Source organism: Falco naumanni, chromosome 8 (genome assembly GCF_017639655.2).
Source record: "Falco naumanni isolate bFalNau1 chromosome 8, bFalNau1.pat, whole genome shotgun sequence".
Lineage (NCBI taxonomy): Eukaryota > Metazoa > Chordata > Aves > Falconiformes > Falconidae > Falco > Falco naumanni.
Window position 1 is genome coordinate 2,514,786 of NC_054061.1, and position 26,001 is coordinate 2,540,786.

Here is a 26,001-nt window from a genome sequence, read left to right on the forward strand (position 1 = left end):
ACAGTAGGTGAATTTTGTGGATGTGTTAATGTACAACAAAACAAAACCCCACAATCCTCCCTCAACCTCCAGTAGTTTCATACATTGTTATACAATAAAAATGTTGTGCTTGGAAAACCTTCAGCAGAAAACCATAGCTTTTTCCTAACTACTGGGCATATATCAACAGCAGTGATCTCCTTTGTGATAAAACTGATAATGATTATTTCTGTTTTTAAAAGCTGCAAAAACTGAAACTTCCAGGAAACTTGAATTCCTTTAGATTTATTTTTTTTTTTGGGGGGGTGGGGTGGGTTGGGAGTGTCTGTTGACTTCGGTTTTCTATTGTATGGAATAAATTGGAACTGTTTTTTGCAGCTGATACCTTAGCATGATTGGTTTCACTTTGGTTTTTGATTTGTGAAGAAATGGTAACATGGAATTTCAGTTCACCTTGAGGTTAGAGCTTACATTGACTTTACATGAAAAAAAATATTTGTGTATTTCTGAACTAAGTTAACTTTGTTGTAATAGTGGGAGTAGGTTGGCAGTTCTTTTTGATGTGTTGTAAACACACAAGACTGTCATGCCTGGATCACATGCTGTGTGGAAAAAAACATGAAAGCAAGCATGAAAATTCTAGCTATAAGTTGCTTAGTATAGATGTGTGAAAATGCCAGTTTTCCGTGTGAAACTTGAGCTTCTCTGAGCTGCTATAGCATGGGGTGAGAATTTCAGTTGTTGTTTAGGACTCCATGGTAATCACGTAATTTTTATATATATATATATATATATATAAAAAATCTTTTTTTTCAGGAAACCATTAGCAAAATCAAAACGTGACAGTTTAAACTGTCATGCTCCTGTTAACTGTAATACTTTATCCTAACCAGATTACACTGATAATTTTATTTGTTGGAATAATCTGAAGTTTCACTTTAACTTCAGAGTTTAGTTGCTTAAGTTCCTTTCCTGAAAATGCACATATCCTGCAAAAGTTCTTGTGTGTTCCCCTAACACATAGTTTATAAGCACGAGTCTTTTAAAGGTTTTCTACAAAGCAGTCTTGTTTTAGTGGATATTTGCTGTCGAGATGACAGTGTATGTGACTCACATGTTTTGTGTGGCTGAAGCTTCAGATGTATTTTCCAAATGTAACCTTAGTGGAAACAGATGGAGCTGACCCACTTTCAGGATTTGTCTCCGCACTTGTCTTAACCTCCTTCTAATTCACACCTTAATCTCTGCTTTGAGTTAACTGATCCTTCAGTTATTTCACCTGCTGATATGTGTTGAAATGTGATTGCTGTTGACAGTCTGAGTTTGTAACGCAGCCCCTGCAACTACTGAACTGCTAATCCAGCCATCATGCTGTTAATCAAGTAGGTTTTTTAATTTGATGTCTGTATGGGATCGCTTTCACTTGAGCTTGTTTGAGTGGGGTAGGTCGAGCGTACCTAACTTGAGCTAATGGGTCTGTAGCAAAGACAAACTTGCTAATCTGGGAAGCCAGATATTTTTGATTCCAGGTGCTACTACAGTCACAAATTAAGTGATTTAATAGGTTATTGGTCTGTAACACCCCCCTAAGCACTATCTAGCTTGGCTCTTTTTTGCTAGTAAATTCAGTACCTTCAGATCTGCTTCCATGGTACCTTCTCCAGAGCTGATTCCCCTCAAGTCACCTCTTTTCTTAGGTGTCCTGGACGTAGTCGGCTTCTAGAGCTGATCAGCTGAAGCACATCAGGTTGCTTTTAGCCTCTTTCCTTAGTTGCTGTATTACACTGCCCATCACAAGTGGTTGCATTTGTGGGTTTTTTGTATTTCTTAAACAGAAGCTGTCACCGTGGTATGGTCCTTGTGATGGTACAAGGAGCGACATAGACAGGTCACAAGTTAGGGCTCAGTTTTAGAGAAGAGGTTTTCTGTCATGTTTGCTGGGAGGATGAAGGGCTGATACAGACTTGAGGGAACTCTCATTAAAAATTCTGCATGCAGACTAGTACTTCAGAGTTTTTGGAATTTATGTATATTTGTTTTTACAAAGCCCGTTTAATGCTTAATTAAAATTTACTAATGTTTTCTTGTCAACACTGAAATGCATTGTGAGTGGTTTTGAGTATCTGCAAGTAGTAATGAATTTACAAAAGAACATTCTTTATGTTTAGGCTTTACATAGCAGACTGTGATGAGAACTGCTGAGTAAATTAAATTATGATAATGGTACTATCTGGTTAGAATTTTTCACGCAGTAGTTTTCATCAATTTTTATTTGTCTTTTTTTGCTTTTAAGGTTATTGTAACATGCGCCATTGCCAATTATTTTTATTACTGAAAAGGTGTAATAGGCTGTTCATCTCATTCTTTTTTGTTTGCTTTTTTTCCATCCCACTCTAGTTTCGGCAAGCAGTCTGGAGGAAAACGAGGATGCGAATGTATCATATTGGAGCCTTCAGAAATGATTGTGGTAAGACAATTTTTTTTTCCCAAATGTATTTAAATCTATTGATGGTTTCAGCAAATTCTTTCTTGTTTTATAGCAGAAAGCTTATTGTAATGTATTCTATAAAATTGCAGCAAAATTGCCTTGATTTCAATTATACCTATGGCTACTATCGTAACAGGAATAGCTATGTAAATTTAATCTAGATGGGTAAATGATGATGATGATTAGGTCATTCTTTCTAAAATTATGCTTACTTGAGTTTCAAAAGCCTACCAGTTATGGCTGAGTTTGAGCATTCCCGAGTCAGACAATGATAGACTTCTATCCTGAATGCTTTATTTACATCCCCATCCCCTATTTCATTGCTTCTTACTGGTCAGGCTGGTAGGAAAGGCCCTCTTACTCCTAGCCTTTGCAGTTCCACATAGCAGGAAGGCTTTTAGGTAAGAGGAGAAGGAACATAAGAGTGCTTAGCCGAGCTTGAAGGATAAGGTTTGCAGCTTAGTTGTCATCGACCTTTTCCATGTCCAGGTTTCTTTCTGTTTCTTCAGAGCACTTGCCAGCAAGTTGTGTGTGCTTGTAGAATGTAACTCACTCCTTCCCGGGCCAATGTACACATACTGCCAGCAGTTGAAGTGTTGGGCTTGCTCTTCCCTGTAGTGCACACCTGTTTGTACCCTCAAAATGTGGCTGCGAACACAGGAAGATCTCTTTCAACTTTGATCTTTTGAGGTGTTACTAATGGAGCTGGAACAAAGATGTTTGTTGTTCTGAGAAGCCACATGTCTGTTAAGCAGGCTTAGATCTCCAAACTGCTATTGATTTAGCTTCCTTATATCTAGATATGGCAACATTAAAACTAATATTGGATGTTGCCTCTTACTCATTGAGTATGCGAATACTCAGCTTCTATGAGAAATCTATTTCTCACAGGTTGCTAACAGCCATGGGTGTATGCCGTGTCCTATGCTGAGTACACTTGCCATTCTTTGTATCATTCCTTCTGTGCAGTGTCGGTCTGATTCTGCTCATAGGCTTTTGTAGTATCCGCAGTATGCCCTTTGCTGCCGCAGATCTTTTAAGCTGCAGTCTACCGTGTCATGAAGCGCATGCAGGTCAGAGTGCAAGCAGCCTGTCTCAGTCCTCTGGAGTGAAATAGTTCATTCCTGTATTCCCAGTTATCCAGTGCCTTCTCAAAGCTGGAGTTTTGTGGGAGCGGTTTGTGCCTTGAGGGGTGCCACGGGACTGCTGGGGTGACGATATGTGCAGCCGTGGCCCGTGAACGCCTCGAGCTCTCCGGTTTGCTGCTGCTGCTTTCCATTTTCTGCCTGATAGCTGCCGCCGAGGGTTTGGTGTGCAGTGTGCCTGTCCGCTGCCTGGCGTGAGCTGGGCCTTGCACCCCGGTACTCCTAGCTCCTTGTAGCGCAGAGTGAGAAACGCTCAGATACCTGATCATATATAGACCTTTTGAATCTCTGTAGTCCTTAAAGCATGCAACAGAGAAAAGAATTTGGTCTGTTTGGACCAGTTTCACAAACAAACCAGTTATACAGCTCTTAGCTGTTACAGCTGGTGCTGCAGACATCACCAGCCCCAGTGTGCTGCTTCCTACAAGAGCCTCATAGCCGGTGGCACGGCGGGAGCAGACTGGAGCGTGTATGGGAAGTGTGTGACTTTCTGTACAGGGCTGGCTGGTGACTAACTCACTGCAAGTGCATTTCCAAGCTTACATGAAATGTATTTCATGGGCAAAATATGAGATAATATAAAATTCTTTGGAAATACCCGTATCCTTCTTTGGTTTTAGCACCATTGTAAAAAAAAAAACAAAAACAAAACAAAAAAAAAAAAAAACAAACCAAAAAAAACCAAAAACTTGAAGATGCAAATAGAAGAGTAGCTTCTGTGGAGCATGGGCTACTGGAGAGAAACTGACCTTGTTAAAATATTTAATGAAGAAACTAGTTTTGTGTGCGTATAACTTGGGGAACTACAAACTGTGATGAGGCTGTTTTTTTGAGAGGAACGCACTATTAACATACGCCATGTCAGCGACATCAAATGCTGCTGTGTGCTCCTGGAGACAAATGCACAGCTTGGACAACGGTCCTCTGTATTTTAAACTTCTTGAATGTTCTGTAACTGGAATTCAATGCCAATGAAAGCATAGAGACACTTGAAAGTATCTTAAATCCTTCTCTGGAATGTCAGTGTATTTTTCTGGAGGAAAATCAGAGAATTAAAAGAGCAAACTTGTTTCTTCATTATTTTCATATTCATGTTTTACCGGTAAATGCAGCTAAAGATACTATTAACTGTCAGTTCTCTAGGTAGGACTTCAAATGGGGTGGGAAAAAAAGCAGCAGTGTGGTGGCACGCACCTGGTTAATGATCTGCACTAATACCAGGTGTACTTGAGTTTCATTTTCCTGATTAATTTTTATTAATTTACCTATATTTTTTATTTTCTAATACTAATGATGTTTAATAAATAATTATTTATCTTCAATTGAAAGGATTAGCTACTCTAATGTAGTTAAGGAATACTATCGTTCTCTGATGCTGGCTGACTTTTCTTTTTTCTTTTTCTCCTTCTTTCTTTTTAGAATGTAAATCAGTTTTGTAGCAGGAATCCTCTGGGAACTGACCCATTTTAAAGGCCATAAAATGTGGTCAACTTAAGTTAATGAGGATAACAGATAGTGTGTGAATGGGCATTGTAGCTCATATTTTTGGAGGCTGAGCAATCTATTGAATTAATAATAGGTCCATTTATCACTTAAGAAAATGGCCCACATTTGCAGCATATCTCAGTGTACTGAAGTGTCCTTTCTGTTGTTCCTTGATGCTTTTGTTTTCTTCTTCAGGTTTAAGCATAAGATTTCAGAAAAGCAGTTTGATATTTGGAGGTGGAAAATATTTCATTGCTGGCATGGACTGCAGATGAAATTGAGGACGGTCCTATGATCCTCCTCGATTTTTACGTGGCAGCAAGTGCTGTGGGTGATGCTGACTCTATGGAAGCATTTTGCTACTGCCAGTATTAAAGGTTAATAAACCAGCCGTGATTAGAAATGAGCCAGTTAAGACACTACTCTGGACTTCTTGTTACTTATTGAAAACGCAGTAGTGTGAAGAAGTCTGCGGGGCAGCAGTCCCCATCCGAGGTGGCAGATGAGCGGCCCGGTGCTCCCCGTGCTGCCGTGGCGTGGGGAAGCGGTCCCCCCTCTGCGCCTGCCCTGGGGCCCGGCTCGCCCCAGCCGCGGAGATGCTGAACCCCCTGTAGGAGTGTTCATCCCGCCTGGGGGTGCGGGGCAGTAGAACATGCTCTCTGCCAAGAGGCGTTTTCAGTTGTCACAGGTGAAGGCACAGCTGAGCGACGGGCGGCGGGGGGGAGCCCTCGCCTGCGTATCCCCTTACCCCTGGCCTGCCGAGCATCGTTTCTGTACATTCTTGTAAATTACAAATGATCTGAAGGTCAGCTGGACTCAAAATACTGATGGTGCTGGTGGTACTAAACTGGAAGCTCTGCGGTGTGGAGGGCTTGCCTGCGTTTCTGATTTTTGTTCTGGTTCCGTGGGCAGCTGCGGCGTTGGCCGAAGGGAGCAGGTGGGCTCCGTCTCCAAGTTCCTGCTAGCGGTTGGTTGGTTTGCCTTTCTGCTAACAAATAGTATAGTTATGCTCACTTCTTAGTTTTCAGTTAGAGCTGTGGAAGAAAAAGAATTCAGTCTTTCACTGAGTTTGTTTTAATTTAGTCTTAAAAGTACTTATTCAGTTTAGGACTTCTTAACAACAAGAGTCATGTATTGGAAGAGCCATCAGCGGGCCCTCTGCATCCAGGTCGGGCTGTTCCGTTGGAGAAGCTCAGCGCTAGTTTTAGTTTCTATGATCCTATGAGACTGAACACAGGAAAAATGGAAATAATGCGTTTGTTGAAGGAGCTCATGTAGTGCAGCACATGTACAAAAAATTAAAAAGAAATCAACACAATTTTAGTTACTTAATAGAGTAGCTAAAAACTGAACTTCCTTACTTCTGGAGACCTTCTGTACAGTTTGAGGTCAACACTATTGCTAACTAGAAATCCATATTTTATGCTAGGTGAAGAAGGGCTGTATCCAGTGCCTCACTGCTTTTTTTTTTTTTTTTTTATTCTAAATAGCCTGTTTGAAAGGATTTTTTTAGTTTCTTTGTCTGTTTGCATGCCTTGCATGTTTTTGCATCCTTGTACCATTGTGCTTACAGCAACGCTGCTACTAGATGTCTTTGCTCATTGTCCTGTGCCTTTACAAGTGGGTAGTAAAATCCTAGTGAGAAGTGTGGTTGTCCCTTGCTAGGGGAACTGTGCTTTTCTGCTTTCTTTGTTTGACAGCACTGTGATGAGAGGTTCGCTGCTCTTTTAACTATTGTATCTTTAACCTATGTGATCAATGTATATTTTTCTCTATGGAATTAAAAATAAGGCACAGGGCAAGGCCAGCTGCTTGTACTTTCCTCTGACCTCAGACAGATTTATCTGTTTGGAAAAAATGATGTGGAAAGTAGATGTGATCTTCCTTTTATGATGGTTTAGATGTTTTGGTTACTTTCTTGTTCCTGTCTATTAAGTCTTTTCGGTTTTCATTCCTTTAAACCTTTTGAATTTTAATTTTGAGATAACTTCCCCAAGTATGTGAAGTGAGGGCTGTATAAGACCACCCAGAGGTACTTCTCCTGTTCCAATACTGAAGTCTTAGTCTAGGATTTGGAGGTGAAATCTGGGGATGGGGGCTGGAAATAAAATTGCTGAGGACAGTAGAAACTCCTGTACAGATCCTGGCCCAGCTGCAGCCTATTTGCATGCATGTCTGTTCTGTTTCCTGCTAGGAGATGTTTTTCCAAAACATCAGAAGGAAATGGGAAAGGATGAGATGGCTTTTTATAGAAAAAAGGAATTGTAACTAGTGAAATAAAAACGTTTCATGTTGGATTTTACTGACGAGATAGACTTACCTAATTTTTAACATTTAGTCACAAATAATATCTAACATCAAGATATGAATCAAGTTCTAGTTATTTCTTCATAATCTGCTGGAAGCAATTAGAAGTCAGTATGACATAAGTGAAGCAGCTATTTATAAACAGCTGGAATATTTAAAGTTTTTTAGCTGTGACTGGTACTAGAAATGAGTTACACTTCTAAAAATTACACCAATAAAAATAGGATATAATTCAGTGGCGCTATCAGATTGTAAATACTCAATGAAATGCTAACTTCTGTGTTGAAGATACGCCTGAGACGAGCAGAGTCTGTAGCTCGTGTTGTATGATGTGTGGGTGCAGAAGGGTTTCTGTTGGTGAGTGACATTGCTAAGAGGATATGTGTGCCTTTCTACTTTTTTCTTTTTTTTTTTTCTTCTTTTTTTTTTCTTTTTTTAAAAAAACTGCTTCCTGGAAGGAAACTGTGGCTTCCGGCTCATTGTAATAACGTAGTTCTGAGACATGCAGCAGTGGTTCTCTGAAATGTCTGCAGCCGTTTTCTTGAGAAACGTTTAACTGCTCTGAACTTAATGTCTGTTCCTTCCTCATGAGCTTCATACGGCTCCATCGGCTTTCGGTGATATGGAAGAACTGGATGTTTAACCAGGAGCCTGAACATGTGTTTCAGGTGGAGAACTCCAAAGACAATGAGGAAAACATCTTGCAGAGAGAAGTCCCGCTCAGGCAGTCCCGTCGGAGGTTTAGGAAGATCAACCAGAGGGGCGAGCGTCAGACCATCACTGACAACGTGGATGCCAGCAGTTACCTGTTGGTGAGTCTGCTCTTCCTCCGTCGATCTTGGCATTGTGCTGTCCGTGCGGCTGGTTGGCGTTTTGTTTGTTGAGAAAAGCTGGTGAAATGAAATAGTCCATGCGTGTCGTTTTTGGGAAAGCCTTTTTCTTGTTGGGGAGCAGGACAGTGCTTCGGGCTTGAACATCGTAGGTGGAAGTGAAGATACAGCCGCTAGTTAGAGAAGAGTGTGGTGGTTTTTTTTTTTTTTTTTTTTTAGCGTTTTCAGTTGAGCACTACAAATAAATCTTAACATGTTGGCTGGACAGACAAGTGCTCATTTGTGAATTTTGTTACTTTTTGTTGGTTTTACCTGGAGTTTTCTTGTTGAGATGTAGGAATTGGTGACTTTCTTTTTTTCCTTAATAATTTTGAACTATGGTTTGAAATTGAGTCAGTCATGATTGCTGTTCAATACAGTATGAATACTATCATATTTGGTCATGTTTACTTGCTTAAAAATAGCATAGTTGGTAATTCAAGCGTCAAGAAGAGTAAAGACAACTCATTTGCTATTCTGAAATAACATCACAGCCTATATAATCTGTGCTGTGCGAAGGCACGTACTGCTGAGGGTTTCAAGGCCACAATGCTTTTTTTGAAGGTTTCTCTTTACCATTATTTTTCACGTACAAACTTCCTGCTTGGTAGCAGGGGTATACATGTGATCTAGACAGATTATTTCATTGGAATTAATTCTTCTGGATACTTTGATTTGCTTTGAATAGTAAAGGTTAAAAAAACCAACAGTGCTAATGTTGAGGTACACAAACCTTAAGTAGTCTTCATGCACAGAAAAAAAACACCAAATTCAGTTTCTCCCCTTTTTGTCCCCATCTTCCTTTTTCATCTCCCCAAAAGATACAAAGCCTCTTTTAGTTGATACACTTCAAAATATCTGATGTGTGCAGTTAGGTACAAATTTCCTCTATTTCAGAATAAACTGCTGTTGTTCTCTCTCTGCATGTTGGTAGTGTTGGATCAGGGGTGGTGGGTTTAGACTCTGCACAGCATTAGCATGTCTGTGAGCAGAGGTTACTTTGGTGTTTGTCTTGTAAGCAGAAGAGCGCTCGTTGCTGTGACAGGAAGAGAATATGCCATTTGAAGTGTAACGTGCCCTGCCATCTCATTTCAAGAACTGTCACGTGTGTTGGATTTTATCATTAGTAAGTCATTGACTTTAGTTATTGATGAAATGAGATGTTGGATCCTCATACTCTGGGGAGTCATGCATAAGGCTTTATTAGGAATTAAATTTCAATCTGTGTATGGCAAAATCTGTCTTTGGTGTTTGTGACCATGAATAAGCACACAGAAAATAATTCACAGACTTCAGTGCTGAGAGGAAGAGAATCACAGGAACAGCCAGTGCTGATGCAACCTGTGCAGCTTGCCTGGAGGGGCGCGTGAGAAGGGATTCAGCATCTTCGGTGTAAGAAAGACGAGGTTACATGGTGGCTTGAATGATTTCAGAGGAGGTCAGTTACTGATGCAAGGAGTCAATGTGGTACACTCACAGGACTGTGATTAGCCAACAAATGATGATCTCACTAGGATTTTTCTTTGTTACCAGTGCCACGGAGTGCGCACGTGTCTGCACATATGTCTCTTGGTGCAAACCTGGTGGCTTCCTCAGAATATGCATACATATTTTGATCAGCATTTGGTGGGAAATGATATAAAATTCTTAAATCAACAGCACATTCCTAAATCTGCTTTTATGCCAGTTAATTAGGAATATATAAAAAGAGTCGTGTTAACACTGTTAGGTGTTTTCCTGGATGAGCGAGTGCTAAGTGGCAAGAAGTAAACAACCACCTTTCCGACAGAAAATCTGCAAGCTGTTGGCTTTTCAGCAGCCTGAATTGAAATACTAATCCTTGCTTTGTAGACTGTAAGCTTCTAATTGGAAAGTGTCATACTCACAGTACTTGGTGTAGCAAAAAAAGTAATTTGTAACTCAACAGATGACTTAAGAAATCAAAACACGATAACCAGTTGCCTGTTTGACAAGTAAATAAGAAATGGGTGCCTATTTTTTTCCATATTCCACTATAATCTGACAAAATAATGAATTTTTGTGAGATATGGTTTGTTCTGAGCATAGATTTAACTCTTAACTTTGAGTCTGCTTATACGTGACTCTTGGTTCCCAATGGTCTTGAAAAACAGGCTTTGTAGTGTAATCCTTTGTGTCGGCCCATGCGAGAATGGGCAGGGTAAGGAGGAAGGTTTTTGAACAAAACTTTCATTTGACAGGAACATGCAGCAACATTTCTGCCAGAGTGGGAAAACTGTTTACAAACGTGCCAGCAGTTTTCCTCTCTGGAATAAGACTTGTGTTTCAGTCTCCAGCCTCTTGCTAAATGCTTGTTGACAGATGCTGAATGGGGCCTGATGGACCTTTTGTGAGCCCTGCTTGCTCGGGGAGGGCTCGATGCTTTCCAGCACTCTGCAAGGCATTCAGCTGGGCTCCAGTGGTACAGTGTTAGAATCCTCAGCGTAACGCTGTTTAAGGTTTTAAATGCCTAATGTCTCGGGTACGGGTAGTTTTCTGCTTTCTAAAGAAAACTTAGATACTATAGATATTGAAATTTGGTGTTACTTTATCCCAGCTCAGAATTTTTTCCTTTCACGATTATGCAGAAGATTTCTTGTGTTTGCTTTTAAGGGGAGTTACCTATGTAACTCCTTAAAATGTAAATCTCTGCGCATTAAATACACTATGATTAGTATTTATGATTAAAGTTAATCTTTGTTTTTATAAAAACATTACCCATTAAGTTGTGACATGAGCTTGCATCTACTTCTCAGTGTGGAGCTTCCTGCTTGTTATACCTGGAGCTCAAGCTGCAGAAATCCCTGGCTATGAAATACAGATTTGGATGCAGATACTTATAAGTAATATTTTAAATGATTGTTACCATCTTTGAAGTCCTTCCTTTCTCTTCATGCCTCTTACTAAAGTAAAAGAGCCCTAGTACTGTACTCCTTTGCTACATTTTTGTGGTTCGTAGGGCAGTGTTGTTTCACAAGAGCACTGGACTCTTGCGGAATAAGTATTTATAGCTGGGGGGTCTGCAGGAGTGGTTTTGGTGTGTTGTGGTTGGTTGTTTTTTTTTTTTTTTTTTTTTTTTTTTATTCCAGTAAAATACAGTGAACATATGCTGGCAGTGTTCTTTCTTCTCACTCAGACTGAACAGGTTTATATTTCTGTTTATATCTTCAAAGCACATAATGACGTGAATTTGTTCTCGCAAGACTTATGTAAGGAGGAATGCTAGGCTTGCTCTCCTTAGGTAGGTGAACAGACTGAGGTCTGGCTTCCACTTGCAGGGATGTGCAGTAGCTGTGTCAAGGTGCTGCTGGCACTGGTTTTTTTTTTCCCTTCTACAGCATAGCTAGCCAGTGAGATCCTGAGCATAAACGTGTATTTGGAGGAAGGCTTCTCAAATGTGTCTTTTCCAGGACACAAAATAGCACCGCTGCCCACAAAGTGATGGAGGAGGTGGCTCTGTTGTGGGTCAAGTTCAAGTCAAAGGCCATGGTGTCAGCCTGAGCACATGTGGCCAGCTGTCTACCTGGGGCGGCTCTGGGCATCCCTGTAGTTACATGGGATCTTTATCCCTGGGAATTTCTGGCCTCTGTTGCCTTTCTCAATTTTTTCACTTAACTGTCTGAATCCTGCAGGTCCCCTGCAGTGCTGTCCTGACTTGGGGGGTGGTGGTCACTGTGTGTGAAGCTGGGGTCATTTGCAGCAAGCTCTAGTTCAAACTTAATGGATTGGAAGGAAATGTGCCATTAGTATTAATTATACCTGCTCTTGTTTCAAATCTGATTTGTTAGCCTGATGATGTATCTTTTTGGGGGTATGCATTCTGTGCATGTTAGTGGCTGTAACGTAGATAAGCATCCAGACAGGAACTACGGTCATGCAGCAGGGCATTATCACATCTGAGATAAATACTTAGTAATTTCTAGTTCTTGGTCTAGTTCTCAACCTGATAAATCATGCAGCTATGTTTCTTAATTACAAAAGAAAAAAGTAATTGTGACTGTCTTTGCTCAACTATGTCCCAAATGTTTGGTACCATGCAGCAGGTGCTTACAAAACTACATCCAGACTAAGAACAGGTATCTTTCTTATGTTAACACTTTTAGGAAAAAATGTTTAATGGTAGTTCTGGTGCTTAATAAAAGTTAAACTACTGTTTTGATCTTGGATCAAGTAGTCGGAAATTAAATGGTTCAAATATTTATCTTCACAATTAAAAAATAAAAGCTGAGATAGTAAGTTTTGCACTTCCATTTCTTGCAGTCATCAAACTCAAACAGGTTTAACAACTTGATACAAATTTCTGCATCACCCTCAAACCTGTAAACGCAAATCTTTTTTTATTTGAGCAAAATTTTTCTGATTTGTTACCTACATACATTTTTGACAGTTCTGAATTTTTAAAATGAAGACTATATATATTTCTAAAAATAGTGCATGTATGTTGTAATGCATATTTCTATAGAGTTGTGACAACATTTTGAATGTTTTCAATTGTTAGTTCATTGTAGAGTACAAAAAAGAAATTTGTGCCAATTTTTTTTTTACTCTCGTAAGAGGATGATGAGGTTTAAAAGATTTATTATAATATTAAGTTTTATGGACAGTATCTTAATACTTGCATCATGTAAAAAATTTCCTGGAGCCTTGTAGGAGCATTTATCTTCAGAGAAGTCTGTCACCAAAGACTGCTTGAGTGGCAAGTTTCTTGTTCTTTGATCATTACTTAATGTAATCCTGTCAGAGGCTGGAGTTAGCATAGGGTATCTCACAATTGTGGGAAGTTAAGTCACATTTCAATATACTGGATCAAACCCATTAGGTTCTTTACCATCACTAATCCTTTCCCTTTTAAATGCTATAAAACACTATAGATCTTTTATAATCTATTTTTAACTACCAGGTAAACTTCCTAAAATGGTACCTTTTATTGGTCTAAACCAGCTGAGACTGACTTACAGCATGCCTCCAGCTGCCTTCTGTTAAACTTGGATGCAATATCCGCTGGCATCTGTTTATCTGGGATATCGGTTAACTCTAATGAGGCTGTGGCTGATCTGTGAGTGGCTAAAATCACTTGTTCTTGAGCTGCAGGAGGAGTCTCTTTTCAGCTCGTTGCTTTTAAATGTGTTTATGTCCATGCTTCCTCTTTTTGACACTTAAAAAATGCTTGACAGAATTTTAGCTTTATTAACTGACAAATCAGAAGAAGGTTTGGGTCTTGCTGAAGCCCATGAGTCTTGCTGTGTACTAAGTGGGTACAGAAATGAATGCTGTCGGTAGCTTTCTGGAGGCATTGTGTGATGCAAAGCGGTAACGCAAGTTCCTTCTTCCTGACAGTGTTTTCACAACACGAGGATTTTCTCTATTCTGATTTCCATCTTAAATTTTGCATGGCTGGGTTGGATCCCAGCTCACAGGTGCTCAAGAGGAGCCACAGTGCAGGACCCTCCCTTGGCCCGGCTGTCTGGGCAGGATGGGAACTTGGTAAGAGCCCGGCTGCGCAGTCGCTTGTTTGCAACTTTTTTGAATTTCTGCTCTTTTAAGTGTTTTTCTTGCATCTGTGATCAAAACCCAGCAGTGTTTGCAGCGTGTTCACGTCCTGAGCAGATGAGTTCAGGTCTGTTGTGGCCAGCGCCTGAAGGGAGCCGGCCACAGCCCCTGGCCCTTGGCGAGGAGAGGGGGCTCAGCCCCCGGCTCTCTGGGAATCGGGATCCCTGTCAGACTGCTAGGCTGCTCTCTGGGGGATGGCAGCGAGGTAGCAGTTGGGCAGCTCTGTTACCAAGGGATGTCACCCAGGTACCTGTTCCCCGGCTAAATGCTGCTTCACCAGTGGGGCTGGGGACAGCCCCTGGCACAGGAGCCCGTGCTTGGCGTCTGAGCTCGCCCTGGTCTGCCGAGGCGGCTGCCCCCGGGCGCTTCCCTCTGCTGTTGTGAGCAAGGGGGAAACTGCCAAGTGCACGTTCGCTTATATTTTATTGTATGTATTGATTGTTAGTGGTTTTGTTGTGTTTTTTTTTTTTTTTTTGTCTCCTTGGTCTGTCAGCAGTGTTACTGTCAAGGACTCCTTGAAAGTCTGTTGCTGGTTGTGATGGTTGTTAACAAAACACCAATCCTCAAAATGTGCTGTGCATTGAAAATCTTCCTAGGAATTTCCATAGACCACTGGTGCTCCCCAAACCAATTAATGAGCGTCTGTAGCTTCCAAAGAGTAATGACTGGGACAGGATGTACACAAAATAAAAAATACTCACTGAAAATACTGCCCTCCAGTTACAATCTGTGTTTTTCAGATTAAAAGTTTATTTTTTAAAAATTACATATGCAACATGTAAACTTCAATTTATCTATAATGAAAGTAGTTGTAGTTATTGCAAACTTACTCAGGCGTTTCCCTGAAGATTTTATAGACTTGACAAGCAGATTATAGCTCAACTGTGAATTACAGAAATTGCCTCCGTTAGGAGGTGACATGTGCAGCTGTTTAACAGCATTTAAGGGTGATGCACAAATGAAACTGCATCAAACTGAAACTAGGGAGGATATATTTTAAGCGGGCACCTGTATTTACTCAGCTGTCACTGCTGGCAGTAGTGTACAGCCCTTCCCATTGCCCGTGGCAGTGGGTGATGGCACTGTGTTGGGATGCGGCGTTGTTCTGCAGGATGAATGGACATCTTCCTGCTCCGCCAGGCTCCCAGCTTCGCTCCCAGAACAAGATACCAAGTTGCTGTTAGGGAGAGCTACGCTGTGAGGTTGCCAATAGAATCATCAGGTCTGTGTAATAGGACTGGCTATAATAGTAACAGGCCTGACTTACCCATCTTTCACCTTTTCATACAACTGAAGAAGCAGCTAATTTTTGCCACATGAACACATACATATTTTGCCAACTGTTTTAAAGAAAGTTTCTCTCCTCCCCCCCGCCATATTTTTCTGCTCTTCTCTTGCCTCAAAGACCTTTTTTTTTTTAAAAAAAACCTCTCTGTCTCAAATAAGATGAGCACTTAATTGTACAGCCGCTTCATGTCCAGGTGCTGGTGAATGCTGGAGTGACAGCCCCATGACCCCGGTATCATCCCTGCAGCAGGTTTGTGTTACCCTCCCCTTGCTCAGCAGAGCAGCAGAGCTGCACTTGTCTGTGTGATAATTCAAGAAGAACTTGTGGATATTTTTGCATTGCTTGCAGTTGACACATACCAGTGTTTTTCAACTGATCACTTTAACCAGGAAGCCCAGAAACAGTTGTAAACAGATCCTGAGCACAGTCTGTCTGTTGCAGGGAAATCTCCCCTCTATGTTAACTGAGATTGAACTGGAGAGTTGTTCAGACCTTGACCTAAGCTGGTGCTGACAGTGCTGTGGGTGGGGTGTACTGTTGTTGTTCTGTGGCAGCTTGTAGAAGAAGATCCAAAAATTCTAGACACTTTGCAAATTAACACGTATAAGAAGTGGAAATTTGGGTCATTATTGGTATCCTTTCCATACAATAATTAGTTATTCTCCTTTAACTGCATGGACAAATTTATACCATGGCAGAAATTAACTCAGTTCCTTGGAAAATGCCTGAGAAAATATTGTATGTATCATGTTCAGAGAGTTAATCTCTGTTTTGATGGACCCTAAGGGATGGGGTGGCAGTTCCACAGTCATTAGTTCTTTATGAGCAGCCTCTTAAGCTAACTAGATGAGAATGATGTGGAAGGGTTGTGCCCACTGCTCATAATTGCATCGTGTCACTTGGGTGGTTGATGGTAAAAAGCAGTGCTCTGCACCCCAGAAGGGCATCTCAGCCTTTTTGGGGACTCGTATGTAAAAGGTTTTTGAGTTGCAGTTCTCTGTCAAATCCTTCTTTGTAGCATTATTGTTTCAGTCTTTTCAAATGACATATTGAGTGGCTTCTTGTAGAAAACCGACAGGGTAGTAGCCGGCAAGCTGGTCGCCTGCATGCAGGGAGATGGTAGCGTGCGTGGATCTGTTTTCTTATTTCCTGTCTTCCATCTGGGCTGTTTCTGTTCAATATGCTGTACTGAAGTGTAGCAGCCTGGTTGTATTCTCTCTCATTTGTAGGCAACTCAACCTTTCACTTGGGTTTAGGTTTATCGTGCCTTAGAGAGAAGCAGTCGTGTGAAGGGTCACTGTGGTTTCAGCCTGAAGAGTTGTAAGCTTGAGTTGCTGGGTTGAATGTCACATAACACTGAAGGTCTTCTTTAAAGGACTGTGATGGTGTTGCCTTCAACTTTGTATTCGAGTTAAAATGGTTTTCTAATTTAGAACATGAAAATTCACATCAACTCAGTCATGTTCTTCCGAAGCCTTCTGGACCAGTTTAGGGGCTGAGAACATCCTGAGCAATTTTCAGTTAAAATCACCATCAGAAAATGTCAGTGCATAATGCAAGCATTTGAATGCCCTGTTTTCCTTGAAAAACTTGGCATGAAAACCACTATCTGTATGAGAGAATAGCTAGAAGAATATCTCTGGTTTTGGCATGGAACTGATTGCTATCTAATGACATTTAACAGCATTTGTAATTTTACATTTGATATGTGGAAACTTTTTCTTAATGGGGATATATTTGACAGATGAAATACTTGATACAGTTGATTAAATGAAGCCTCTGGCTAAATGGGACCATGGCTGTAGCTTAATTCCTTGTTGATACTTTGTTCTTGCAAGTCAGAGTTGCTTTCTCTCACTGAGTATTGAAGTGTTTGTGTTCTTGTATGACTAAGGTTTTAGTTTAAGGTGACGCAGCTACAATGCCTGTATTGTCTTTATGAGTTTGATTTTATTTACTGCAAGGTTTGGTTACCAGTTGTGGTTTGCCAGCCTGGGCTGTAAGCGTGGCACCTGGCCCACCCGCTGCTTGGTTAAGGTCAGTTCTTGGACTGGGTGAGGGTAACTGGGCTCCGCTGTGGTCTTGCTCTTGGTGGAAGGAGGGACCCCAGTTGATGCTGGGGGGGGGGGGAATTTCCTGTAGCATACTCGGCTTCCTCTTTTTTAAAGGTGATAAAGGGCTGCGTCATACCAGAAAATGAGAAAGTTTGGAAATCTCCAGGCTGCAGTGCTGGGGTCTGTGCTGTGCTGGGGTCTGCGCTGCACTTCCCCAGCGCGGCACGCTTGATGATCTGCGCGTTGTGCTGCCGTTACCCTGTTAGTAAACCCCTCGAGGGTATTTTTGCCGGTGCCTTACCCACCCCTTTCTCCCCTGTTCAGTGGCCTCGGGCTATGGCCCAGGGACAGCCTTGGCCCAGGGACAGCCGGGATGCCTGCGCTGGATCATGCCCGAATCCAGGCAGGTCTGTCACAAGCAGCAGCGCGGTGCCGCCAGACACGGGTCTGTTCCCAGGGAAAAAAATGTTCATGAGATGTCGTGTCTGAGAGGATGTGTGTCACATACACTCTTGAAGCTGGATGCCCTGACACTAATAGATGAGAGCTGACTGTCCAAAATCACCCTTGCTTAGACAGAAACTTAAAAATTTGGAAGGACACGGATCCCTCCTCCCTTCCAGCTTTCAGGCTTCCAGTTTGGTGTTAAACCTCAAGAAAAATGACAGAAGAAATATTGGAAGTGGCATTTTAATAATTTTTAACCTCATCTGTGGAGTTAATGTATTACTTTCAAGGTCATTTAATCAGAGACCTTTTTCTTGAGAGGTATGCTGATACCTTATGTTCTAAATAGTCTTGATCTGCTCATTTTAGCTTGAGACAACAGTTTTTATAAATGAGGGAAGAAAAAAGGGGTATTTTGTGTTGTCTTTCATATCAACTTCTGAGGATGAAAATGCATATATACGTTGGTGGGCTTTGTAATTTCCAAATGTGAAACTCCAGCTGGTTTCCCAGTACGTGGCAGCCGAGGAAATTACAGCCGGGTCCGTGCTAGGTTTAGGCTGTGATTTCAGTTTTGAGACTAGGTTGAAGGTAACTTTTAGTGAGCAAAATTCTAAATGCGTTTGGGAAATTTTGCTGTGGAATATTAGAGATTTCGTTCTTTCAATATTTCTGGGTGGATGCAGTCCCACAAACTGACCCTCTGGGGTTTGTTTCTACTCCTCCTCATCACCAGGGATTTTTGGGTTGTGTACCTTCCCAAACTCAGCGCCCCTTGCTGAAATGAGATGTCAGGAAGGAAGGGAGGAGCGTTATATGAATAGTCTCGGTTCAAACTGTAGAAATGAACTTTCTGTTTGAGTCTGTAGTAGAGGGGCTTCCCCCTTCCCCCCGTGCTGGCGTTGTCCCTGTTTACGATGCTGATCATGCTGCTGCCCGACTCTGCAGAGAGTGTGTGCACCGACAGACAGAGATCTGCAGGAGAGTGCTGTAATTTATAAACATGTTTAAGAAAGTATTATAAATCATGTAAATCTGAATTGCTGCAAATAGGAGATGACCTGTCCATCCTTAACACAATGGCTGAAAAAAGATGGTTGTGGTAGTGCAAAAGCGATGGAGAAATTGAATCCATGGTGCCTTTTTATTGTTCCTTCTGTATTGCCGGTGCTATATTTAGAAGCTTACATCACTTCAGGGATGGTGACAGTCTCTGCCCTCCCTCTCCCACTCCCTCCTGCTCTCCCTCGCTCCTTCCCTTAGGATGGGTTGTGTTTTCATACTACTTACAAGTCCTACAGATCTCTCGGTAGGATTTTTCTACAGCCTGTTAGTAAGCGCTACCATGGAAAGCGATGTATGTAAGGATGCGGTTGCACCACGTAATGTCACCCTGAAGGGGAATGGGGGCTCGTGGCGCTGCTTTCCCTGCCTCCGCTTCCGAAAAGGGTCAGGATGAGGGTGGAGAGTTGTATTTTTTTTTTTTTCTTTTTCTCCTTTAAACAGGAATTCCTGACAAGCCCTGATGAGGGGCTAACCTCGCCACGGAAGTACAATGATTAATTTATGATGCTTAAGTTAAATGGCGGGGAGAAATCAGAGAAGCATGCCAGTGACACTGAACCAAGCGAGCTGTGCTGGCGTAGCAGGGGCTGCATCTAGCTCACACTGCAGCTGGCTCTGCATGCTGCACCCCGTGCTCCCCATCGCCTGCCTTTCCAAAAAGATTTAAAGTACTCCAGTATATTGAAATAACCTCTTGATGCAGGTGCCCTTAATGCTAAAATATTTCTGCGTTATGCTGCTGTGCTTGGCAATTCCCACTTGCAAAACTGTGTTAAAATGAATTATTTTAGTCTGAAACGTCTTTGCCCGGGTGGGTGCAGTGACGGATTGCTTTCCAAGCAGCTGGTCTCCTTCCCCAGCCCCCACTGTGGGCTCCGAGTCAGGATGCTACCTTAATTTGCTCCCCCCATTTTGAGTACAGCAGCTAAGGTACCCGCTCGTAGCTGAGCACCATTGCAGGGGGATGTGGCAGGGGACAGCGTGCCCGCAGCCGCCTGGGTCTGAGGACAAAAGGACAGAAGTCTGCAAGCCCAGCCCTCAGACCCAGGCCCCGCGGCTCGATGGCACGCCGGCGGCTTCTGCCTTCTCAGCCAGTGCCATGATGGCTTTGAGATCAGCCTCGTCCTCCCCGCCGGCGCTGCACAATGGGCTTTTCTTTCCCTGACTGATCAGGAAAAAGTACTGCTGCTTGACGGGTACCTTCTGCTGCCAGCTGCGAGTGCTCTCTGCCTCTGCAGAACTTCGATTTGTGGTGTCCTTAAACAAGAGAAGACTCTAATCCTGCTTAACTGTACGTGCATTTAAATTATGAAAGGCCTTACTAGCCTTTTAAAAACATCCCATTTTTCAGTGACTTACTCTTGTTAGGCAATTAGAACATGCAGATTTATTTAACAGTTGGGAGGATTCAGATAGCAGTATGGGAGGATAAAGGGAATGATGCATAGAGATGTATGGAGTGGCATTTCAAGCATGGTAAGAAATCAGTGCTAAGAAACAAAGACCACCTTTAATTCAGAGGCTGAAAACTGAAGGGTTTTTTGCTTAAGATTCTCTGAAAACTTCAAACGTGGCTTAAAATGAGACTGGCGATTTACTGTTTGTGATTCTGCCTGGTGCTGCAGTTCTTCAAGTATTTTGATTGCGATCACTGTGGAGCAGCCTTTGTATTGGATTTTTTTTTTCTTCCCATCTCAGAGTTGCTCTAGTTTTGAGGGTTTTTTTTGGTTTGTTGTTTTTTTTTTTTTTGTTAAACAAACGATTTATAAAAACTTACAGCTTTGCACCGCAGGGAGCTGGGGCTGCAGAAATGTGTATTTAAAAAAAAAAGAAGAAAGAAAAGGAAAAAAAAAACCCACAAACCCCAAACAGAAATGAGTGGGGGGTTGCCCCAGAAGCTGGGGTGTGGAACTAGGTCAGGTTTTCCCCCCCCGCTTGGGGCGGCGCGGGCTGGCAGGGCTACGCAGAGCTGGCTGCAGCCCCCCGGGACCACCGCCGCGCTCATTGGCAGGGCGGCAGGGGGATGATGTCATCTTCACTTAAAGGCAAAACTAGAAGGAAATAGAATTTTGTTCCCATTATTGAGCTCGTGTTTACAGTAGCTGTAAAATATGGCATCCGTGCCAAAATCTGTAGTGGATTGGATTTCATGCACAATGCAGCGAGTTTAAAATGCAGTTGGGAGATGAATATCTGCCCCCTTAGCCGAGGGATGGAGTTTGTGCGCTATCGGCGTGCGTGCAGGCAGGGAGAGGTTTCCTTTAGCTGGGTGGGTTTTCTTTTCTCCTTGATGTAAATTGTGGTGGTGATAACTATAATACAGGTAACGCTGCATAAAAGTATTCAGATGCTTGTTGCTGCTGAAGATTTATCAGTATGGCATCATGTTTAAGATGCTTCTGAATGCAATTTTGTAAATTATTAGAAAGGATGTGGTACAGTCATGTAAGGTGAAGCTGACATATCTAGCCTATTGTTTAGTATTGAAGAAACAGTAAAAGAAACAGCTGTTTGTATGCGTGGTGTAGTGCATTTTAAAAATCGAAAGTAATTACTTAAAATTCTTTCAGCTTTTAAAAATCAAATCAACTTTGTTTGCAAATTTTGCAAGTGCAGGAATGAAGTTCTGACTTTCCTTTACATTTAATACAAATTAAACCCAGTAATGTTTATGAAGCCTTGTTCCATCTATTATTTTTGTTGTCTGAGGGAGATTAGATAAATTCAGGCATCAATACCAATTGTATTTTTTCCTTCTAGGACAGTTTTGGAAGGTGCTAGGGGAAGGGTTTTTTTCTTAGTTAAGGTGCAGCTCCTATCATAACTTGGGTTATATGCTCGGAAGAATTCGACTTCTGGATGGCTGCTGCAAAGAGCCGTTGGTTTGAGGCGGGGTGGGGTGCTGTTGGTGTAACTTGGCTTTCAAAATGTGAGAATCTTCTTCCACGTGCACCTTGGCAAGCAGACCAAAAAAAGCTTTCTGTGGATTGTCTCAAACCACCTGATTAAGTATTCAAGAATAAGCAAAGAAACAACAGAAAAAAGGGATTTTTTTGGCCCTTACTGTTCTAAGTCTGTGTCTGCCACCAGACCACTCTTGGAAGCTCCTCTTCCCTATGGGAGGTATGGCCATCAAGGGCTAGTTTTATTTTGGAGAATTACCCTCGAGTCTGAAGCAAAGTGGGAATAATGAGATACAAGGAGATTCCAAAGAGAGGACGATAGAAACAGTGAGTGCCCCTTCTTGCAGGTGAAGTAAATCATCCAGAGTACTAAATACTGGCTGTAACAGAGCCAGCACCCTCTGCCCCGTCCCTTTCTCTTCTGTGCTTTCCTCCCTTCTTGCATGGTAGCAGAAGTCATTCGCCTTCTAGGAATTGAAAGCATCGCGGCAGTCCCAGCTCAAAGGTGGGGGATCTCGTAGGTGCTTCCTCAGAGCAGCTCACCAGCAGGCTGGGCTGCCATCCAAGATACTGTGCTGCTTGCAAATATTTCAGTTTTTAGCTGCAAAAAGAAATTATAAAACTAAACTGGCTGCTGCAGATTTAAGGCAGTTCTTGTTAGAAACAGAATTGGGCTTGGGGTGGGGTGGGGGGAGAACCACCCACCAAAACTTTCAGCATGGTTTCAAAACCATTAAAATTATGAGAATTATAAACACCCCCTTTCAGTAAGAAATTTACTTCTTATTCTAGACAGAAATCTTCTAATGAATGTGTAGGATGAGAAAAATGTTGAGGCTTCTATGTGACATACATACATAAAAGCAGAAATTACTTTATTGTGAACTGGTTATGGGTGTATCTATGCATGCATGTGAATGTCTGCAGATATTTATTTTACTTATTTCTAAATTTGGATGCAAAGATTAGAAATAGTCCACCTAAATGCTGTTGAAAGTGTTAATAAATGTATGAGATTGTTTTGGGTTTTTTTAATGATTTAGCAAAAGAAAAATATTCGGTGTTACAGTAGCTGCATTAATAGATCATAAAATGATATAAAACATAATGTGGAGCAGGGGTGTTTTGCTGAGCAGTAGTTGTACTGATATGTGTGTTTATATTAGGTCAATAAAGATGCTCTGTTGGCTGCATCTGCAGATACAGTAGCCAATTGATCTAATGCAGTTTCTAAAGGCTTTCTATACAGGTGATGTCATCCTTTTAGCTCGGTTCCCCTCCCACTCTCTTTCCTCCTTATTAGATATTTCATCTTGCTGCGGAGCATCCAATCGATGGGAGCTTCTCCTGAGGGAGCTGCTGAGAAGCAAGCAAAGATAGTAGGAATTAGGACTCCAGCAGTCAGTCTTGCTGTAGCCATGGACGTACTGTTTTGTTGTGCATTACAGAAATGTTTTAATTGGAAAAGCTAGGCGTGGATTAACTGTGGTATCTGGCTGATGCATTAGAATACTAAGCAACACTGCAGAGTTGTAAACTGCATTAAAAAAAGGAGGGGGGGGTGTCAAAAGAGAAGAAGGTTTGTATTGCAGAGGCTTTTGATACATTCCACAGTACAAACCTGTTAGAGCATATATCCTGGAGCTACAACCCGGACACTAATTCAATTTTTGCAGTTATGATGGACCAGAGTATAAAGAAGAAACTTTAATATCCAGAGTGTGGGATTCCTGAATCGCCTAAGACTCTGAAGAACCTTTGCAAAATTTCGTCTACAATATGAATGTGAAGTTTTCGAAAAGTGGACCTGAAGATAAGCCACTTGTAAATGCATTTTAGTGAAGAGAAAAAAGGAATTTGAAGAATTCATATCTCACCTTTTAATGTATTGTTGCTTTAACCTGCAGTTCTAATCCATTTCCAGAATTAATTCAATTTTAGCAGCACTTTTTGGGTGCATGCCTCTTGCCTGGGGGAATGTATGGATATTTGTATTTGAAAAGCTAGGAAACATTTTGATTTGATTTTATGTGCTTGTTAAAACTGGAACATTTTTATAGGAATTGCTGCTGCTGCTAACTCACTGCAATACTGAAAACTACTCAGATATAGTGGAAGCTGTAATCGAATTCAGTGTGAAATTCAAGCCTGAGAAGTTGCATACATGTACATTTGCTGCTTTGGTTTATGATTTTGAAAGAGAATCCAGAAGGGATTTTGCTCAGTATTTTTCTTCTGTGGCTTTTATTTGAGAAAGGAAACTTTTCTCCCCCAGCCTAGAAATGGCTTTTCTTGTTCGGTGTTATGCCAACTGCCTGCAACCGTGGGCCTCCAAAGTAAGTAAGATTTTGTCTGTGCTGCATTTCTCTGACATGTATTGACAACCGTGGTGCTATTTGAATGTTCACTTCTCCTCCGAGCGGCACTCAGGGTTTGAGATGCTGGACTCCTGGCTGTGCATGGACTGTTCTTGTAGAATTGTTTCTAATCAGGAAGGGGGGACCTTGAAATCTTGGAATTGTCTTACATACAAATAGCTTACAAATTAACAGGCAGTATAAAAAATGCTGTTTGCTTATGAAATGTGTAAAGCTTGCTTTTTAGCCTGTGAATATGAAGTAAGTTATTATCCAAATGTAACATTTTTATGAGTGCATATTTTGCTAACTTGAAAATATTGGTATGCAAACACACGGGTGTTCTAATTTTCAAGCTGTATGAAGCTGTGCTGCTTGTTTCCTTTGTGCAGCATTGTGAATTTGGTTAATTATTTAGCTGAACTATGTAATTACAATTAGCTTTAAAGGACACTATTTATTTTGTGTGTCTGAAGATGCAGTATTTTTGTGAAACTGGGGAGGAAAGGGTGTTTCTTCTAAAGGGGGTAATGAAATCTAGAACATTCAAGCAAACCTACCTATTGAGGTAGAAGCCTTTAAAGAAATTTAAAAATACACTATTTGTCAGGCTTTTACTATTTGGTATGCTCAGTCAGAACATTAGCGGAGTTGCCGATATTTTATTAATGCTACTGCCAAGAAGTAGTCACCTAAGACATGGGAATGGCTTTATAAACCTGAGGCCAGGCATATATTAATTATTATTTATCACGATTTTGTATTTATATTGTAGTCATACAGGCTGGATAAAGATTGTGCAACTTTCTTGCACGTGAGAGCTGGCAGGGTTTGAAGGCAGCAGGCAAAACGCTTGTGCTCTTGACACAGTGAGACACAGCGCTGACTTTGGAGCAAGAAATTTGCTCTTGACTCCGGTCCCAAAAAGTTTAGTGTCTAAGTGACGTGAGGGTGTGGGGTGGCACAAGGGAGACGCGCAGCGGGGTGCGTGGGGTCCCTGTGCAGGGTTTTCCCTGCTTGGTTTTCGTGTCTGATACACTACGAGTTCCATTTACATTTTATGGGGGCGAAAGTGCTGGGCTTCAGGGCTTCTGCATGCAGCTGCCAAACTCAGCGTGTGAATAAGCGGATGTACGTGGGGCTGAATTCTGGCTGTTTCGTGTGTGCTGAGCCCACCGCATCGTCAGGTGGAGCGGAGCTGCGGGCTCTCGTTGCCTTGGAGGGACGATGGGCGCCGTGTGCTCAGCCAGGTGATCGCGGCTCCTCGCCTTGGTGTTCCTGTGGCTGACGCTGGCCTCTTGGTATCGTCATCCGTGTCTCGAGTATACATGTAGGCTCTTTATCTGTCTTCCCTTCCCACTCAGCAGCCATGGAATACGAAAGGATGAGTTTACTTAATGTGGTCTTACCTGTACCACCCTTGTTAAGGAGGTCTGAATGTGCAATATTGCTTTAAAAAAATGGGAATGCTTAGTCACGTTGGTGCTTCAGCTGAGATTGCACTTTCAGTAGAGTTTGGGCCAAAGTGAGAAACCGCAAACAAGAAACCCTGTACTCAAGTAAGGCTTCAGTGTGGGTAAAATAATAATAATGTTAAAAAAATTGTAAAAGTTTTTGGTCTCCGGTGTCAGCTCTATGGACCATACCCAGCGGATTGCTGCCATACCAGGCAAGCCATTTAATCACTCATTTACTATTCATAAATGAAATGGTATAAAATGTTGGGGAAGAGGAGGCTTCTTTTTTTCTTTCTTTTGTTTTCTAAGTCTGATGAAAACAGATTAACTGGTTCTGCATTCCAATCCATAGCTAAAAAAATCCGTCTTCATTTTTTAAACAACAAAAAGACAAGCACCTGTAGTCCTCTTCTGCAAAACCCTGCTAAGTCCCCGAAAACGCCTGCAAGCCCCCCCAGACCTTTAAACTGGTCTGTTCATAGTCTTCTGCAGCTCTGAAGGGAAATGTGCATGGGACTGAACACGCTGATGAGGTGAATTATATCAGAGTTTGTTCCATTTTGGTTTTATCTGAGCTTTGTGCCACAAA

At 41.8% G+C, this 26,001-nt stretch overlaps 1 protein-coding gene across 6 annotated transcripts in view; it reads left to right on the forward strand.

Annotated features, from left to right (window-relative positions):
* Window positions 1–26,001, forward strand: part of RAPGEF6 (Rap guanine nucleotide exchange factor 6) — a 133,121-nt gene that overhangs the window by 39,389 nt on the left and 67,731 nt on the right. For all 6 annotated transcript variants that reach the window (XM_040602886.1, XM_040602882.1, XM_040602887.1 and 3 more), the window contains exons 5-6: window positions 2,377–2,446; window positions 8,073–8,216. In XM_040602886.1, coding sequence (XP_040458820.1) covers window positions 2,377–2,446; window positions 8,073–8,216 — 214 coding nt within the window. The remainder of the gene's footprint in view (window positions 1–2,376; window positions 2,447–8,072; window positions 8,217–26,001) is intronic.